General features: G+C 41.8%; 1 protein-coding gene across 1 annotated transcript; it reads left to right on the top strand.

The window, feature by feature from the left end:
• The first annotated feature begins 1,566 nt into the window (after positions 1 to 1,566).
• AGA (aspartylglucosaminidase) lies at positions 1,567 to 19,443 on the top strand. The gene is made up of 9 exons (XM_083572114.1): positions 1,567 to 2,053; positions 4,101 to 4,254; positions 7,843 to 7,955; positions 9,491 to 9,603; positions 11,527 to 11,644; positions 13,871 to 13,946; positions 15,194 to 15,301; positions 15,965 to 16,098; positions 16,750 to 19,443. The coding sequence occupies exons 1-9, from the start codon at positions 1,603 to 1,605 to the stop codon at positions 16,848 to 16,850; spliced, it is 1,368 nt and encodes a 455-aa protein (XP_083428240.1). The 5' UTR covers positions 1,567 to 1,602; the 3' UTR covers positions 16,851 to 19,443.
• Positions 19,444 to 20,731: the final 1,288 nt, after the last annotated feature.

Genomic DNA, 20,731 nt, shown 5'->3' on the forward strand with positions numbered 1-20,731 from the left:
TAAAAATATGCATGCATCTTCAAAACTTATCTTGTCTTACATGAGGTCCTGCCAAGTTGTCTTCCCATTTTTAAGAAATATGAACTATACATATGGAACCAAATTAACCTCTGGCACTTCTCCACTATGTAGGAGTATATTCTGCAAGTGAAATAATATTATAAACGAAGTGCATTTTCAGGACTGTTATTCCGAAACCTGAAGTAGCACCTGTACCTAAAAAAGAAATACAGCTCTAAATACTGTGTTAATTTAGTATTCATATTCATGTGTAGAATTGTGTTTGCCACTATTGTATAAGCATCTCTGTGACGACTTTCTGTGCTCTCGTGTTGAAAATAATAATAATAAAAGGGGGGGGTGTGAGAAACGAAAGTGTTTTTTCCCCAGTAGTTATTCTATAACCTCCCTGCCACTGAAAAGTAGCATCAACACCTGATTTATCCTAGGTGACTGCTGACTGGGAGTTACTGCTCATATGAGGCTACTCCTGTTATAACTCCTGTGAAAACAGGACATTCAATCCAACTAACGGCCAAACTGCATGTTATGATAGTCACACAGTTTGCCCTTAAGTGGAGGATTTTCCTCCCCCAACTTGTATCTGCAATGGGTCTGATCTGGACTAGCAATCCTCCCCCTTCCCACTCGCTAACACACACATGCAAACGCAAGTGCAGTTATTCTGTGGTGTTTAAAATATTTTATTTTGTCACTGTCATCATGTATTTGAAGTGGACAATCTCAGGTCTAGGGACCCAAATGTGGCCCTCCAGACTTCTCTTACTGGCCCATGGGATGCTTCCTTAGCCATACACACACCCTTTCTTCCCAGGACACAATCCTCACCGGTTTGCTTTACACCTTCCTTGAGTGTTTTGTCTGGCTGGAATATGACCTTCAATGACTCTTAAGTGGCCTGGATGGAGGATAAACAGCCGTTTTAGAATGTGAACAATCAGATTATTCCTTAGGGTGGGAATGATCATATATGCAAATATAGGGTGGGGGACACCTGTCTTGACAGCAAGTACATGTGAAAAGGATCTAGGGATCTTAGTAGACCAAAACTAATATGAGGGCAAACTTAACATGCATCAATAGTATGATGCAGCGGCAGAAAAAGCTAATGCTATTCTAGTGTCCAGAGTAAGGGAAGTAATATTTTGCCTTGGTCACACTTCACCTGGAGTCCTGCGTCCAGTTCTGGACACCACAGTTCAAGAAGGATATTGACAAGCATGCCAATGAGGGTGACCAAGACAATAAAGGGTTTGGAAACCAAGCCTTATGGGGAGGCATGGACAGGTAACCCGAGGCTGTAACTCTCTCTAGGCAGCACCAGGTGCCTAATCCTTGCTTGCCTGTCTCTGGCATGCTGGGGAGACGTGCTGAGTGGAGGAGGGACCCTTCAACACACACACACACACCATCTGAAATATACTCGGAGTCGAGTGTGAATTTCATGCTCTTTATTCAGCTCGTAGTAACGGACGTTTCTCTCCTTCGTGGCGTGCAAAAGATGAAACATAAATGCAAACAAGCGCTTAGCCAGGCACCAACTCTGCGAAGCAACAGGAGCGGCCTATTAAGGCGACTAAGATGGTCTCACCAACACCCCTCGTGGAACTCTCGACGATGGTTCCCCCTCTAGCTCTCCAGTGCTGTTCTGATGAGAGGACGGAGGGGCCCCGCAACTGCCGCTCGGAGAGTAAGGGCGTCTGGAGTGAGAAAGAGCAACCGCGCGGCGCACCCAGAGGGCGGAACTTGCCACCAGAGGCCGCTCCGCGCAAGACTTTTACGCGCGCCACAGTCTCCGCCCTTCGCGGCTACTGCGCGTGCGGCCGATCCGCCGGGTGGTCACGGGATGTGGGGCTGACAAGGGAGCGACTCAGTGGGGCTGGTGGAGCCATGGGGCGCGGGAGCCGCCCGAGGGGACCTTTCTTGCTGCCTCTGCTGCTGCTGCTGCTGGCGGCGGTGGCGGCGAGCGGCGACGCGCCCTCGCTGCCTCTGGTCCTCAACACCTGGCCCTTTAGGAAAGCCGCCGAAGCAGGTGCGGTCTCGCTTCCTCCAGGGCTTCCGTGGTTGCGCAGAGGAGAGGCTCGAGCGGGCGGGGAGGAACCCCTCGCCCCGTCCTAGGTTTGCCCCAAACTTTGTTTGGGCTCCCCCCACCCCGCACCCCGTTTTCTAGATTCATGATCCAGCCCGGGTCTCAGCGCCACATCTGCAAAGATCCTTGCAGGCGGTTGTGTGCGTGCTGCATGCTGGCATCTGTGGGCTGGGAGAACATCGCACGCTGGCATTAGATGTCTCGAGCAGGATGTGTTGAGCCTTCCTAAAGTCAGGCGTTGAGGAGAAACAGAAGAGCAAAGCAGTCGCTTTTTCGGAGCCCAGGCCCTCAGATCACTTGGGGCTAGTGAAGCAGTAAGGAGGACCCCCTGCTTGGAGGGTGGGCGATGAATTCAAGCTAACCAGATTTGGGCTGGTTGGAGAGGGAGACTTCACCTTCAGCAGTGTCCTGCCGGACCCTGGGACCCAATTGTTCTCTCCTCCCACTCCCCCTTTTTCTTATTTACTGGAGCCACTATCTCAGTCCCAAAAATCTGGTTGGGCTTGTCTTTGGGGAGAGGAGGGGAAAGGCATTCTGTGCATGTTCAACAGTGCTCTTTTTTTAATCAAGACTTAATGTTTGCAGTGAAATAGGAGAAAGGGTGGTGACAGTTTAAGCCTGGTCAGATGAACTAGCCGTCCACACTGCTACTGTTAAACTTCCTTGGCTTTTCTCTGCTACTTTCTTCTTCCTTGTTTGGTGTGGGACATTTTATGTTCTGGTTTAGCAAGAAATAATCTACATTACTTAGTGCACGTTGGTCACCTTCTTAGTGTAGCACTGTTACAGGCAGGGCACGTCCCCCCTCCATTTCAGTGTAGGTCTTTTGGGGAAGGGGTTCTGATCCACAGTAATGTGGCAGAAGGGCTCTTAGCATGGCATTTTATTAACACTGGAAACACTGGTGTGCTGCTGTGTCTGCAGAAGTTCAGCTTGTGCTGTGTTCTGTATTAGCTACATAATTTGGTCTACTAGGCCACAGCAACATCTTGTGGCCAGTTGTGCAACATAGATTTCTGCTGTCAGTTCTTGTTGTGGGTGTCTTCACTGGATTCATAACAGCAACATCAGACAGTGCACAGATATGATTTTACACAGTGTGTAAAAAGCGTACTCACTTCCTTCTAGTGAGTGTGCATGCATCTGGGAAAAGATTAATGAGTCCTCTCCCTTGCCCAATATATCCATAAAGTTTGTGCTAAAGTCCATCTTGAGGAAATTCTTGCACCATAAGTGACATGCCTGGCTTGTGAAGGAAGCATATGGAGCAACATTAAATGGTTTTAAACCCCTCAGTGAAATGCCATACAAATGGTTTAAAAATATTTTTTTTCCCTTTAACTAGCACATTGTTGCCATATAGTGAGGGTCATCCCATCTCCACCCAGCCCTCCACCCCAAGTCCATTCCTGTTTTGCTGCAACTTGATGCAGACATGTAGCCAGGAAAACTTTCCCCGCCATTTATCACCATGCCAGAAAAAGCTTCCCCACTTAAAAGAGCAGGGCCAGGTTTTTTTATTATAAAAAATGGAAGTTATCTACCCTTGTGCTGCTTTGCTTTTACTTCTAAACATAATTGGCTCATTGGAGACTCTGGGCTTGAAGAGAAAGAAATTAGAATGGACTCAACATTTGTCACATCAGACAAATAGGCCATTTTTAATCTATAGCTTGCTTGCCAACTGTGGCTGATGCCAGATTGGCAGGGCAGGGGGAGAATACAATGAGAAGCAGACAGTTGACAATTAATGTCTAGGAATCCCTGGTTTAAGGGTTTTGCCACTGATGCTGCATTCCCTGAACATGATGGATTTAGTTTTCTTGTATTATTGACCAGCCTCCATAAAATCAGGACAATGAACACTTACACATTTGCTCTGTACTGTGTATTCTAGGGATGGGAATTGGGGGTGTGCTTTTTAAGAATATGACTTCTACGTACTTTACATGTGGAGTGCGTGGGATTTTGTTGTTGTTGTTCCTTTCAGCTTGGAGTACCTTACAGTCTGGTGGTTCTGAACTGGATGCAGTAGAAAAAGGCTGTGGTCAGTGTGAAGTTGAACAGTGTGATGGAAGTGTGGGTTATGGAGGACACCCAGATGAACATGGAGAAACAACATTGGATGCTATGATTATGGATGGGTAAGGAATCCCACATCATTCCTAACAGGCATAGGGGTTCTACTATCAATTGCACGCGGCTCCTCCATGTTCAGAATCTTCCCCATTCACTTCAAAGAGTAGACAGTTTTGTTCTTGCTGCCCTCTCCATTGAAAAGCTGATGGGAACCTATGAGCCCAGAAGGGCATGCGTGCATCTGAGACTGACTGGGCTGTTACTAGGGATGGGGTTTTTCTTCTAAATCTTTGTCAGTCTTATCCACACATATATATTTTTTTCTAGTTTCTGTTTCACTCCTTGATCTCAAGAAGTACAGTTTCTTTACTGGCTTATTGCATTATTATGCACATTATTTCATACACACTCCAGGGTCTCTAAAGTAACTAGCAGATAAACAAACATATGGCAATGTATGTAACTGGCCCTGCTCTCATGAGAAGCTGTGCACTAGTAGCAATAGAGTGTATGCATTTGGTTTAGCAAGTCAGGTTTAGCTCTATTTTTTCCTATCACTAAATATGCTTTAAAATGTCAGTTTAAAGAGAGCACATGCCCATCTGAACTGTAGTCTATAGCAGTGGTCCCCAAACTTTTTTACCCACAGACCACTTGCAAATTGTTGAGGCTGACCACTTAAATGGTTTTTTCTGCCTGCTGTAGCAATCGTACTGTGCTAGATGCTGTATGAATTTTAATTGTGTCTTTATTGCTGCTTTAATTTCCTGCATATTGCATTTTATTCTATTACAATGTGAATTCCATAGAATTCACATTATAATACATTAAAATGCAATATGAGAAATTAAAAGCAATTAGAATGCAGTTAATTTTTTTTATATATATTGAATGTGGATTACAAAATCTTTGCTAATATTTTAGCAAAGAGACTGAAAAGAGTTTTGATGGAGGAGATTCACGGGGACCAAGCGGGCTTTCTCCCAAAAAGGCATTTGTCGAACAATGTAAGGAATATAATTGACATTTTGGAAAAGCTGGAAGTGAACATAAACACTAAAGCTGTTTTGATATTTGTGGATGCCGAGAAAGCCTTTGACAACATTTCTTGGAGTTTTATGTTGAAGAACCTCCGGGGGATGGGGGTAGGCCAAGGGTTTGAGAATGGTATAGGTGCAATATACTCTGAACAGAAAGCTAAATTAATTGTAAATAATGTGGTTACAGAAGAGTTCAAGATTGAAAAAGGGACACGTCAGGGGTGCCCTATCTCCCCATTACTTTTTATATCGGTCCTGGAGGTTTTGCTTAATATGATTAGGAGGGACCAGCTGGTTAAAGGGATTCAGGTCGGAGCTAAACAATATAAATTGAGAGCATTTGCAGATGACTTAGTACTTACATTACAAGAGCCAGAAGCTAGCACGAAAAGAGTTTTGGAAATAATTCAAGAGTTTGGTCAAATAGCAGGATTTAAATTGAATAAGTCTAAGACAAAGGTTTTGGAGAAAAATTTGACACAGATAGAAAAGGAAAGGTTTCAGAATGAGACAGGGTTAACTGTGGTTAAAAAAGTGAAATATTTGGGTATAAATATGACAGCTAAAAATGTGAATTTGTTTAAAGATAATTATGAAAAAATTTGGAGAGAAGTGAAAAAAGATTTGGAGATTTGGTCCAACTTAAAGCTTTCCTTGTTAGGCCGTATTGCAGCTATAAAGATGAATGTATTGCCAAGAATGTTGTTTTTGTTCCAAGCATTGCAAATAATTGATAAAATGGATTGTTTCAAGAGGTGGCAAAAAGACATATCTAAATTTGTCTGGCAGGGCAAAAAGCCCAGAATTAAATTTAAGATATTAACGGATTCAAAGGAAAGAGGGGGGTTTGCCCTGCCAGACTTTAAACTTTACTATGAAGCGGCAGCTTTCTGCTGGCTGAAAGAATGGCTACTTCTTGAAAATACAGACATTTTGGATTTGGAAGGTTTTAATAACATTTTTGGGTGGCATGCATATTTGTGGTATGACAAGGTCAAAGCACATAAAAGTTTCAAAAATCATATTGTCAGAAAAGCACTATTAAATGTCTGGGTCAGATATAAAGACTTGCTGGAAAATAAAACTCCAAGGTGGCTGTCGCCAATGGAAGCTAAGGCAGTTAAAAAGTTAAATATGGAGTCCAAGTGGCCAAGATACTGGGAAATTTTGGAAAAGGAAGGGGACAAATTGAGATTGCAGAGTTTTGAGAAATTAAAAGGGAAGGTGAGAGATTGGTTCCACTACCATCAAATAAATGAAGCGTTTAAACTGGACAGTAAAATTGGCTTCCAGGTGGAAAAATCAAAATTGGAGATAGAACTGTTAGAACCCAGTACTAAGAACTTGTCCAAAATGTACAATTTGCTGTTGAAATGGAATACACAAGATGAAACGGTTAAATCGGTCATGATTAAATGGGCTCAGGACATTGGTCATAATATTTTGTTTGCTGATTGGGAAAAGTTGTGGACCACCGGGATAAAATTTACGGCATGTAATGCCTTAAGAGAAAACATTATGAAAATGATATACAGGTGGTACATAACCCCAGTCAAGCTTGCAAAGATTTACCATGTGCCTGACAACAAATGTTGGAAATGTAAAGAAACTGAAGGTACTTTTTTTCATCTTTGGTGGACTTGCCCGAAGATTAAGGCATTCTGGGAAATGATCTATAATGAACTTAAAAAGGTATTTAAATATACTTTCCCCAAGAAACCAGAGGCCTTTCTCTTGGGTATTGTCGGCCAAGGGGTGTTAAAGACGGATATAACTTTCTTTATGTATGCTACAACAGCAGCTAGAATACTCATTGCGAAGTACTGGAAGACGCAAGAACTACCCACACTGGAAGAATGGCAGATGAAGGTGATAGACTACATGGGCTTAGCAGAAATGACGAGCAGAATCCGAAACCAGGGAAGAGAAGCAGCGCAAGAAGAATGGAAAAAATTTAAGGACTATTTAAAGAAATATTACAAAGTTAATGAAAGTTAGAATGATGTTGGACTGGAAAGTAAATGGTTGCTATTAGCAATGGTTAAGACAAGGAGAATAAGGAAGTATAGTCTAAATTTAAATTAAAATAAGGGAAGATTTGCTGAACAATCGATAAGAATTTGGAATACAGAAAGGGGAGGCATGAGGAAGTCGGGGAAGATAGGATATGAAATTAGGATATGAAATGATACATGTTTTTTGTTCTGTTTTTGTCTTTGTTTGTTTGTTTGTTTGTTGTGTTGTGTTTATATGGAAAAAATAAAAATATTATAAAAAAAAGCAATTAGAATGCAGTTAAAGTCAGAATGAATATTTAAAACAATAGATGTGTTATATTCAACTACAAATCCACAGACATGCCACAAACCACCTGAATAAACCACTCATGTTCTGTGGACAGTCATTTGGGAATTCCCCATCTACAGGTTCAACCCATTTAGTCTAATGGGATTGCAAGTAACGTTTGGACACCAATCTTCATTTTTATACTTATCTCATGCTTGTCCTTTAGATGTGGCATACATTATTCTTATACTCTGTGTTTCTTGATTTAAACTTAAGACTCTGTTTGTCTGTTTTGCTTTTGGGTACATTTGTCTGTCTTTGGTCCAGTAACACTATGGAAGTTGGGGCAGTAGCTGATCTCAGACGCGTAAAAAATGCTATTGGCGTGGCACGGAAAGTGATAGAGCATACTCAGCACACCTTACTGGTTGGAGAGTCAGGTAACTTCCTTCATTTTGCTCCCTTGAAATTTTGGCTCCGCCATGCAGTGGTGGAAGGCAGCCGCCTCTGTCCAAATGAAGTTAAGTTGCCTTGCTGGTGTCAAGAACTTTGTCACGAGTTGGTTGTGACAAGTTACTTGATTTCATTAAGATACAGTGCAATGCTTTAGCGCAGGTGTGGGGAACCTCTGGCCCTCCAGATGTTGCTGAACGACCACTCCCATCATCCCTGGTCATGCTCGCTGGGGCTAGGGGGAACTGTCGTTCAGTAACATCTGGCAGGCCAAAGGTTCCTCACACCTGCTTTAAATGGATAGGGGCCACTGTGCTCTGGTTTGACTTGATAGGTTATTTCTGCCCTCTTCAACATGCACTCCAGTCTCATTAAGTTCACTGTTTTGTTTTGTTTGTTTATTAAATTTCTATACTGCCCTTCATCCGAGGATCACAGGGTGGTTTACAGTATAAACACACACACACATACACACATTGGCAGCCAGTGCAGTTGAGCCAGGATTGGTGTTATATGCTCAAACCATCTTTCTACGGTTTTTATCGTAAATTTCGAGGCATCTTCAGAAGCAGGCCCATGTATAACACATTGCAGTAATTGAACCTAGAGGTGTGGTGTTTACTCCCAGTTTAGAAAGGTTCCTTCTCCTCAAGGTGGGCAGTTGAGGCATTTTTGTTCTGCCAAATTTTTGATGTGTTAATTTTATCAAATTATGGTTTGTTTGTGTATTTATTATTACTGAATGCTCTTGTGTGTAGAAGAGGGTTTTTGGTTTTTTGTATACTTGGTTGGGGAACTCTTTTTGGAGACCAAAGGTAAATGTTTTTTATAGATTAAAATAATAAATTTGTATTGAATCGCAGACTTCAGTGAAAAAACTCATCACTGATTTTTGGAATTTTAGCATTAGAAATTATTCTTTAAAAAGTATAGCTGCAACAGATAGCTCAGAAAGGATTCTGTGAAAACACAAGCTGTGCAGTTATAAATATGATGTCCCCAAAAGCACTTTTCTCTTTTAAAAATTTATGGTAACAGGAAAAAAATAGAAACATACTTCAGATATATTAGATAAAAGCAACAGGATTTTTTTTAAAAATTATCAATACAGTCTAAAACATTCTACTTTTAATTCTTAAAGTTTCTATCTGACAGTGTAGTGGAACTTTGCTGTTTCTTATCACAAGTCTTTCATTTATGGATTCCATGTTGCAAATTCATATACTTCCTCTTAGTTTGCTATCAGTCTTCAGCATTCTGAAGCCCCCTGATATATGTTCTTGTTCTAGAAAATGAGAAAGGGATGTCTGTTGAGGACATAATCATAATAACGTATACACTTGTATAGGGCAGTGACTTGGGCTCTGACTGTTGTAATACTATATGAAAATGGTTTACAAGTGCCATGCCGTGTTTTCATAGGGATCTCGATGAGCTGAAAAGTGTCCTCTTGCACGCTTGTTGAATTGCAAATACAGTTACATAGAAAAAGAAATTACTCATTATTTTCTGTTCCATAAAGCCTCACTATTTGCGGAAAGCATGGGGTTTCCAAGTGAAGACCTGACTACACAGAGCTCTCTTTCAATGTACTTACAGTGGCTTAATCGAAACTGTCAGCCAAACTTCTGGAAGGTAAAGCACAACTTCCACCCCTGTTTTTTCTTGTTTTATAAACTTGGTGGCTACATTGTATTAAATATTGTTCTGCCACCACTCTTGGAGGCAGTATGTCTCTGAGTGCCAGCTGCAGGGAATTGTAAGCGAGGAGAGTGTTGTTGCACTCAGGTCCTGCTTACAGGCTTCCCATGGGCATCTGGCTGGCCACTGAGAACAGAATGGTGGACCAGATTGGCCTTGGGCCTGATCCAGCAGGGCTTTTCTTATGTCTGCAACATTCCCAGCACCCCACTCCATCATTGGAGCAAGCTGCAAGGGAAGAGGAATGTGCTGTGTACCAAAGAACAAATGTATGTGAATGTGTACAAGAGAGTTCTCCGATGGAGCTAGGCCTATGGAGCCAAAAGGTCCTGTTGATCAGCTTTGAGGGTCCTGCTCTTCGGTTCTCTTTGGCCTCCAATCGAGCTAGAATTGGTCACTGCTGATACCAGCTTCTGCTAACCAGTTCAACTTGAATCCTTCCACTGCATCTGATGCTTGCTGTTTCATATTGTCTGCCTTGTAAGTGTTGGGCACCTGATAATCCTATCTGTGTCCCCCTGCCATCAGTGGACAGTTGCTTTTAATGAGTTTTATGTACCCAGGGACTTCCCCATGTTCTTCTATTCACCAGATCCTCTGTGGGAGCTAAGTTTAAGCTTCTTGGTTATCTTTCTCATATGTTTTCTGCTCTTCCCCCACCTTGGAACTTTTAAGCTTTGTGCCATGATTAGAATCCACACATTGTTATTTCATATAAACAATCCCAAGTTCTGCCTGCTGTTTGCCTTATTTTTAAAATCCTAAACTATTTTTATGTTCTGCTTAAGATTTTTTTTAATTGCCTCTAGGCATGCATCTGGAATGCAAGTTCATTTTAAGATCTGCTCTGAGCCTGCTGTGATCCTGATAAGTGTGTAACCATTAAATCTATGTGGACCCGTTCAGCATGGGCATTTTTTGTTTTTATGCTATGTCACTCAGATGTATAACTATGGGCACAGTTTAAAAAAAAAATCCTATTAGATATCTACTGTTAAGAAATATAATATGGAACTCCAGCACTATTCGTTTATCATTGAATCGGAAGCCTATTGTGATTTGTGTAAAATGTTTTCTTCCTTCATTCTGCATGCAGATCCCATCCTCTTGACTATCTATACCCTTCAAGTTATCCCTGCAGAAAACACAGGCTATGTAGAAACCTGTAGAGGGACCTCTGCACCCAAGATCATAGGAAGAAAGTTGAAAGATAACAATCTTTAAGGCTAGCAGGAGAAGTCTGTGTGGCTGAAGCAAAGTCTTTCTTAATTATTTTAACTTGAGCCACCAGCAAAAGGGGAAAAAATAGGGTGTGTTAGATTGTAAAGGGTTTAGCAGGGTATGTGGATTGGAAGTAGAGCAAGTTGAATTATCCGGCTTCAGCGCCTTTAGCCGTATGGCTTGTCTATAAAGTTGTCTCATCACAATCAGCATGGATGCTCATGAGGATTGAGAAAAACTGATCTTGAATTATAGCGGTAGGTGGTAAGACAAATTATCATGCTGGGTTTTTTGCACATAGAATGTTGATGTATTATTTCTCTGCTGGCTGTTCATTGTAGGAAACATTTGCAAATCACATAACGTGGAATCTGAGCGGGGCTGCGATAACTAGAGTGTTTTGAGTATTGAGTTACTCTAAATTGAGGGAGATGCTTTTGTCTGTTCATTGTTTAAAGCATCTGAGCTACAGTAATTTGCCTTCGATGAAACTTCTTCATCCTTGGCATATACAGAAATCTTACACTATTCTTTTAGGATGACGGGGGGGGGGGGGAGGGAGAGAAGACAGGTTTGTTTGAAATGCCAGTTTGTTTTTCTTCCAAGATTTTAATGTGAATGAAACTTTGATTGCAGAGTGTGACACCAGATGCTTCAAAATCATGTGGCCCATACAAGCAGGCTGCAAAGTTCACCAAAGAAGAGCGGAGTGTATCAAAGAAAAGAATAGATGTTCATAACCATGACACTATTGGTATGCCTTCTTGACAGCAGCTTATTTCATGCTGCAATCCCTCTGCTTGTTTTAAATGAGTCACCAAAGAAACTGAATGTGAATAATTTTAAGCAGGATATAAGGACACAATCCACTTAAGAACAAAGTCTGCCTGATGCAGAGATAACATCAGTGATTCAGCAAGACATTTCCCAAGCGTGAAGCCCTAGCACCCCATAATGTTGAATGCTGTGCTGTCAGATTACGCATAGTTGCCTCTCTGCTGGTTGTGGGGCTCTGCCCAGGAGGGTGAAACGCTACTGCATGGAGGAGCCTTGAAATGAGGAGTCTTGAGGCTGATCATCAACAGCCTTGGATCCACTTGATCCAAAAGTTCCTCAGGCTTCTCATCTATGTCAATATGTTGCTGGCATAGTGAAAAATTTCACGGAAGCCACCTTCCACCTTGGCCAGCATGAGTTGGCAGGACTTGGGATGTGGAATGACACCTGCCATGTTACCCCTCACCCCATTCTGTAAATCTCCCTACTTACTGTAGGAACCTGGCCTGTGCTTCTCTGTTTAGTTCTAGAATCAGGAATGTGACATTCTATTCCACTTTCACCCTTCCTTCCCAGCCCCTGTACATTCATACATTCATTCTACAGATATATGATGAGCATTTTTTTAAAAATACGCACATGGTCTGATGAGGCGGAACTTGTGTTAGTAGAACATGATTATCATCCAAAATCGAAGCACCACTTTGTTTTCAAACAGGAACAACTTAATTTACTCTTTTTGCTTGCTAGTTTGCTGAACGTGCATCAAGAGTGCTCCTTCTTGAAGAAGTAATTTCAAAATGAGCTTATATATTCCAGTGAATTGATCATCCTAGTGGATATTCCAGAACTACATAGGTCTGGAAGTTTTTTTTTTTCAAATAAGCTCAAGTTTCAACTTTACATTTTGCAAAATTAGCTGAAGATGGGATGGGGCGGGGGACGACGACTTTGTTTGGATCCAGCCTCTTCCATCTGCATAGTAATTAAATTTGGAATTTACAGAAGCACCTAAGTGACTTGGGAGCACAAGCCTCATTCCCAGACACTTAAGAGGCACTTCTAGTGTGATGATTAAATTCGTCACCACCAAGTAATTAGCATTTTAAAAATGTCAAATGCCAAGGTTCTTGCTAATCTAAAGGTGTGTCCTTATGAACTTTTGCACCTTGGCAGTTTGCCCAAGCCAGTGATTTATTCTTTGGGAGGCAAAGAAAGAGCAAAACTGAACTAGGCTACTGTAGGCAGTTGCATTCTGTAGGCAAATTGCCTACTTGGCAAATAATTGAATGCAAACTTTGAACAATTGCTTCATGCTGTGTCAGTTGACACTATGTTTATGGCACTCGCTGCCTTCCAGTAGCCAGTGTGTGAATTATCTGGATGTGGGTCTATAAATTAACAATTAAGTGTCCTAAAATATGTATTTCCACACTGGAAGTGAATGATTATAATGCCTCCCATTTGAAGCCAGGAGCCAAAGCCCATGTTTCTGACTTAATCTGCAGAATTATGGGGCAGACTGTGATCCTGGTGATCATCTGTCTTTGCAGATGGAAGATTTTCTTTCTTTAAACATAATAGATGGACTCTAGGGTGGAGTTACTCCAAACGTAAAAGAGGCCCAAGGAAGGCAAACAGTTCCCAGGTGAAGTGGATCCCATCACCATCTAGTTGTGATAAGAAAAGATTGTGGCGACTGTCGTATATTACCAGGAACTCTTAAAATAGGTGTGAGGGACCCCCAGCTTCCAAACCTGATTGCACCTGCCAGGCCTCCCATTTGGCCTTCAAGACCATTTTGGCCCAACTTCACACAGCCGCTGTCATATATGTTGTCAGTAGGGGCCAGGTCAAAACGTGGCTTAGCTGAAAAGGGGTTTGCAGGCCCGGCTGATCAGCAGTGCCTACAAAGCACTATGTAAAACAATGGGCAAGATCATGCTTTGTCCAAGGGTTACATTGCCCAGAATTTAGAAAGGGATTTCCTGAGCTCCACGCACCTGTCAAATTTGGCCTATGAGGGGATGGGGACATAAACATTGTAACTCACTGGTCAAACTCAGTTCCCCACTTCTGTCTGAAGGACAGCAGGAGTCTGGTCTGTTTTAAAGGGTGGTCACCTAACATTACCCCTATTCAATTAACAAAATAATTAACCCATAATGCTGCTTCTAAATTCTCCACCTGTGTTCATTTGTAGGCATGATTGTGATTGGTCAGAACGGAAGCATTGCTGTGGGGACGTCAACAAATGGTGCAGACCACAAAATTCAGGGGTTAGTGTCACAATAAAATCAAGATTCCTTATTGGTGAGATTTGTTTTCCTTTCTTGAGTGCTGCTTATAGTAAGCATGAGTGTGTATGTGAACTGCTGCTGTAGTGGTAATGATTTTTATATCACTTGAAAGAAGGATTTTGTGGAAAAGTGGATATGTCAAGAATGCATGAATTTGTTTTCTGTCTTCTTCCTCTTCAATTCTATCTGTTTTAGAGCTGTGCTTGATTATATTGGATGTTTAAGTTAAGTGTTGCCTTGATATTTCAGCCCAGTTCAGCAAATATAATAATAAATATTGCTGTCCAAAAAGAATGGAATTGACGCCTGGGAAAACAAAATCTGCTATTATATACAGTGGTACCTTAGGTTACATATGCTTCAGGTTACATACGCTTCAGGTTACAGACTCCGCTAACCCAGAAATAGTGCTTCAGGTTAAGAACTTTGCTTCAGGATGAGAACAGAAATCGTGCAGTGGTGGCACGGCGGCAGCAGGAGGCCCCATTAGCTAAAGTGGTGCTTCAGGTTAAGAACAGTTTCAGGTTAAGTACGGACCTCCGGAACGAATTAAGTACTTAACCTGAGGTACCACTGTACTGAGACTAACCACTACATCTTCTTGAGGTGGTAAGCTTGTGTCTGGGCTGTACTGACTACAGTCAGAGACTCCCATGACTGAACTATCCTCTGCACAGAAAACTAAATGTTGGGGAGAAGCAATTTTGAGTTTTGTGGTTTTTGGTTTGGGGGGTGTGTGTCTTATTTTTTAATGGACAAGCATTCTGTCATGTATTTTGCAAGGGAAATTCGAGCTCATAGTAGGAAACTTAGATATGCGCAATGAAAGTGCTCTGTATAGAAAAGTGTGGAATGGACAAATGATTGGTGGGAAGACACCCCAAAAGCAGATCAGGATGAATGGCCTTTTGTCCTCATAAGCTGTCCCCCTAAAAAAACAGAAACAAATCTGAACGAATGCTCAGTAAATACCAGACATGGTGTAACCTCTGCCGAAGCTTTGTACGAGGAAATCTGGACGAATGCTTTGTCTGGCAGAGTCCTGAGATTGTACATATAGCTCCGAGAAGTTTACTCGAGGCAGGCACAGGTTTACTACCTCAATGAGAAACACGCCTCAGCGTGTCTCTGTTGCTAGCTTGTTTGTGACTCTGTTGAAACTATCAGAATCTTTGCCCATCGCCCGGCTGTTTTCATTGGATTAACATCACCTTCATCTTTCTTAGACGTGTGGGAGACTCTCCAATTGCTGGAGCTGGAGCATATGCAGATAGTACAGCTGGAGCTGCAGCTGCCACTGGAGATGGGGATTTGATGATGCGCTTCTTGCCCAGGTTTTTATATTCTGTGAACTCTTTGGTTTTTTTTGATACTGGGTTTAATTGTGAGACCACCCTGGGGTAAAAGATGGGCTTTGTATAGGCAAGCTCGGAAGCTGCACTGCACTGCTTCAAGCCTTGGGGGTATCACTAGGCATGCCCATAGGTCCTTCGTGATGTAGAAAAACAACATCATCTTGGGGATGTTGCTTAGCCTTGTCCAAACAGCAGGATTTTGAACTAATAATAGCTATTTCACATTTCGTTTAAATATGCAGACTCTCTTTCTACAATCCTAGCCGTAGAAGAATTTTGAAGGGAACTAGTGTTCAATTCATATTGCATCCAAGCATTAAGACCTGGACAAATTCATATACCAAACCAGTTAATTATGAGTTTTTGATAACAGTTAGACCCAGAGGATTTGATCACAGTGGATCACTAGGGCCAAATCAAACCATTCCAGAGATAGGGAACCACCACTAAAAAGGCCCTGTCTTGGTTTTTTATCCCGTGTCAACGTTGGGGCAAGTTCGTGCAAGATTCCCTTGTTGGGGCAAGTTCGTGCAAGATTCCCTTTTTGTTATCAGCGGAGGAGGGTTTCCTCCTCCTTGGCATACTATGCATACTTGGAGAACCTTTGTGTTAATATCTGTTTGTTTATTTTTCTTAAATCAGCTATCAAGCCGTGGAGTATATGCGAACAGGAATGGATCCCACCATAGCCTGCCAGAAAGTTATTTCTAGAATTCAGAAATATGAGCCATACTTCTTTGGTGCCGTTATCTGTGCCAACGCGAGTGGAAGCTATGGTATGTCTGCCTCAGAAGTTTGTTTCATGCAAATTTATAGGTTGGAATAAGTTCGCAACACTCGGATTCTATGTTCGTTGCCCATTCGTCACATCAGCATGCAGGAAAGGGCTCAAAACAAAATATTCACTTTTTCGGGGGGGAAACAGAGTCTGAGACTCTGCTTCAAAGCAATCCAAGATCAGTCATGCTGGGTATCTCATTATTGAGCCCTTGGATCACCATGCAGAATCATTTTGCTAATCGATATGACGTATTGGGTTAGGCTGCTCAGTGCACTTCTTTTATCTTTGATTTCCCACAGTTCTCCGTTTGAAAGATTAGAGACCCGTGGACTCATTACATTTGCCAGTATTAAGATGTAAATTGAAACAAAATATACTAAACTTGGAATTATATTTTAGGTTGAGAGAGCCATAGTGCTAGCTGGAGACTCTTTCGTCTTCAAGAGTTTAAAACAAGTGAAGGAAAGATGACTTTTTTAAAGAAAGCGCAATGCTGGGTTAATTAAGGCTATAAAAGAACAATTGCACAATTGTAGTTGAATTAATAGTGGGATCCTTAGATGTTAAAAGCACAAGGAGACAGATTAATGCGCCTCTCATAGTTTGTTCTCTCTTTATTCTCTTATCTCTCCCTTTCCTGACACAGGTGCTGCCTGCAATAAAGTTTCAGGATTCACACAGTTTCACTTTATGGCTTCTAATCCCACTTTGAAGCAACCATCTGAGCAAATAATAGACTGCATTTAACACCCCCCACCCCCCCTAAACTTAAAGAGTTCACTGGAAGAAACGAAGAAGACAAAATTAAACTTTTGCCATTGCCGTTTTTTACAAAAATTTGTTGTGCACACAACTTCCCCATAAATTATAGCGCAGAGGGGTTACTGATTTGCGCCAAGGAGCCTATATTCTCTGTCTTAAGACTGTAATCTTTTGGCCCTTGGGAGGAGAGGCGGGCAGAGAAAGAGAGTGCCAGATCTACACCCCCTAGGCTTTCCTGCTGCCCTACTGACATCAAAGAGAGAGCAGGAGCCATCGTCGTCTCATCCTCCTGACATGCTCCCAGAATGGGAAGATTTCCCCTCAAGATTTCTCATTAATTTCCTCCTTGTTATTTTCTATAGGGGGGGTAAATGTTCCAAACTAAATAAGGTAAAAGGATAGAGGAGGGTTTGCGTGTGTCTAGCAGGAAACTGAATTTTAGGTGGCCTTCATTCTCCGCCCATACAATTTAAGATTGTAGCCTTAATTTTGCTTTCCCGTATTGCTGACCCTTAAGTAAATTTAAACAGAATAAGCTGAGTAAAGAAATTCACTCAAATATATGCCGAGATATTTCTCAACTTCAACCAAAGCAGTCTACCGTCTGTGGGAGAGAAGAAATGAATGTGTCAAGCCCAGGCACTTTGAACAAACCCTACCACAAAGCCTTCCTCTCAGCTGACTTCTGTTTTGAAAGATCCACCGGAGTTCTCTTTCCTATCTCTGAATGAGGAATAGCCCTGCTAGGACACTCTGAATATGTCCCTTCTCCCAGTAACAGCTGGAAATGCATCTTCAAGAATGGAGGAGAAATGCGACAGGACAGGGTTTCAATACTAGCTATTGTGGGAGGCGGGGCGGAAATGCTTTCCCCCGCTACGTACTGCTACATTCCACCTGATGTAAAAGAAACCACCTATTTAATATACAGCATGAACACTCGGGCTGTATGAGTCCTGGAAGGACTGTTGGTTATGTTAATTGAGTATTGACATTTTCCCCATAAACACATTCATTTTTAAGAACTATTTTTAAAATGTACAAATCCAATCATTCCTTCTAGCAATTTACAAAATAATATTCCCCTTTTCACATGCTGGAGCTGCCGAACTGCCACCCTGCTCTTGAATTTGTAGTAGTTTTTTTAAAAACAACAACACACCTCCAAATGTGTTATAATCAGCTACTACTTCCATGCCCTTTCTTGCTGCTAACAACAATGATAATAATTTTATTATTTATACCCCACCCACCTGGCTGGGTTTTCCCAGCCACTCAGCTAACCTCTGGAGCTCTGCTGTAAAGCTCGCTTAGGCCAGTTACTATCAGTCAACCTAACCTAACTTTCCTTTTGTTGCCAAGCTGATGAAGTGGGATCGCCTTGTGAATGTTGCCCTGTGTACGCTGCCCCCCCTCAAAAAGATGGATACAAATAGCTGCTAATAAAAGTCCTTCCTTGGACCCCTGTAAATTTCTTCCTAATTTACAATATCTCTGCAAAATGCTTCTCACCAGATCTGTTTCCAGATCATTTCAGCCCATAGGGCCAAAATCAAAAGCTTAGTTTCCAAAACCGTGTCCTAGACCTGCTGTGTTTGGGTTACAACCAAGATCAGTATTAATGCCGTCTTTGCCCTGGTGCAAGATGAACTTGCTGGACCCAAGTGTCATGCTTCTCATTTCACACCTTTCATAAGTAGTCTCTGGAACCTACAACCTGTTTTACTCAACCAGACCAGGTAAGAGATTTTGCCTATCCACTGGTCCCTGAGACAAGAGCCAATGATGATACTTTGAATAGCACTGATAAGGCTTCTACTTCTCCATCTTGATTTACTCTTGAAGGACAGACCCACAGGCGCTGTGCTAAACATAGGAAGCTACTTTGTACTGAGACTGTTGGTCCATCTTCACATGCTGGCTGGCAGCAGCTTGCCAGGGTTTCAGACAGGAATATTCCCCAGCCCTACACGGAGATGTCTAGGATGATCCTGGGACCTTCTGCATGCAAAGCAGATGCCCTTCCACTGAGCCATGGACCTTCCCAAAGCACCATTAATCCCAACCTCCTTTTGGACCACTTTCCAGTACAGGTCCAGTTTCTGGAACCTAGTCTTCTTTGCAGAAACCTATTAAAAGGCATTTAAGGTATACATCCACTCTCAAGCCAGGATGCAGCTGCCTCTGTCAGCTCATTCCCTGTTACTTATCCCCATGACTCTGGGATACTGTATGTCTTTGTGTTGGTTTCGCTGGAAGCAGACTTTGCTCACACAGGGTTTCTAAGTGTAGGTCAAGTCCCTAAATGTATAGCAGTCAGAAATAATTGTTCATGTTTGTGTTGTTTAAGAGAATATTTCAGGTGACTTTCCTTTTTCCTTTTTTATTACCAGTGTTAACTAAATTGTTTCGGTGACGCCCATTAAGCTATTGCATCTGTATTTTGGAGATGTTTTCCTTAGGTGCGGCTTTGTGGAACATAACATTTGATTGGGAACATGCTTTTAAAACAACAACTGTCTCCTGAAGCAGGTCTTCAGACAAAATAAAACATTCTCTTTTTGTGTGTTTTGCAAGAGTAGGTCTTACCTGTTTGTTGTTTGTTGTTATTTAGGTTGATCAGGACATACTAGTCTGAGGACACACTATTCATGAGACTGAATTCGGATTGTCTCATTGGATTCGTAACGTTTCTAAAGCCATTTTTAAAATAAAAATATGTGTTTCTTTGGGGCCTTACACTCCTCTCACTGGAAGCAAAAGATGTATTCTCTGGAGGCTAGGACCCGAACCAATGGCTTCAAGTTACAAGAAAGGAGATTCTGACTAAACATTAGGAAGAACTTTCTAACAGTAAGAGCTGTTCAGCAATGGAACAGACTCCCATGAGAGGTGGTAGATTCTTCTTCCTTGGAAGTTTTTAAACAGAGGTTGGATGGCCCTCTCTCATGTATGCTCTTGTTGAGATTCCTGCATTGCAGAGGGCTGGACTAGAGTCTCTTCCAGCTCTATTAATTATAAGGATGGGCCTTAATAGGCTTTAGCCTTTTCTTATGATTTCCCCCCTACAGCAGTCTTAACAATCCTGTAGTGTGCATATCTTCTTAGAAGTAAGCCTCATTAAGTTCAACTGACTACCAGCTAACTGATTATAGGATTGCAGCCTAAGTAAAATTTGCAGAGACAATCATTTTAATGATTCCGAATTTCATTTTATCTTGTGTGGAATGGCAGGGAGAGGGTTTCTTTGCAACATTAAAAGGGGGGGAAATGGAAGCTGTCCTTTGTATTTGGATGAATTATTCTTCATGTATGTTTTGAAGATGAGAATCTCCTTTTAAGATTGCTCAAATAAGTACTGCTGAAGATCCCAGAGTCGGTGAATCTAAAACATTCCATATACCCCCTGCTTTGGAACAACCCAAATTATGATATTCCTTAATAGACTCTGTCCTAATAGCTTTGACATACTGTGCCCAATGAAGATAATTTCTCCTTATCACCATTATTAATTAGAACGTGAGACGTTAGCTGCAGTGTGGTTTAGGGAACCAATTAAAGGACAATAAGGATGGCAAGTGAAGTTGTAATTTTATTTGACTACTAAAGTATTAGCAACTGTATTGACTGAATTAGCTAGAACTAGTAATTTTGTCCTTCCGAGTGGGGTAAAATAAACTTTGGGTACCCACTTTACATTGTAGACTGCTATGCAGAAGTAGACTGCCTAGGGACAATCTCACTTCTGTGATAGTAAACAGTGACCCCATGTGAAATAGTCATGCCAGGCAGGGAATTGAACCCCAGGTTCCACCAGTTTTCATTTGACACTCTCATGCGGAATAGTCTGGTTTCCTGGATGAGCC

The sequence above is a fragment of the Podarcis filfolensis genome, assembly GCF_964270895.1.
Source record: "Podarcis filfolensis genome assembly, chromosome: 9".
NCBI classification, from domain to species: domain Eukaryota; kingdom Metazoa; phylum Chordata; class Lepidosauria; order Squamata; family Lacertidae; genus Podarcis; species Podarcis filfolensis.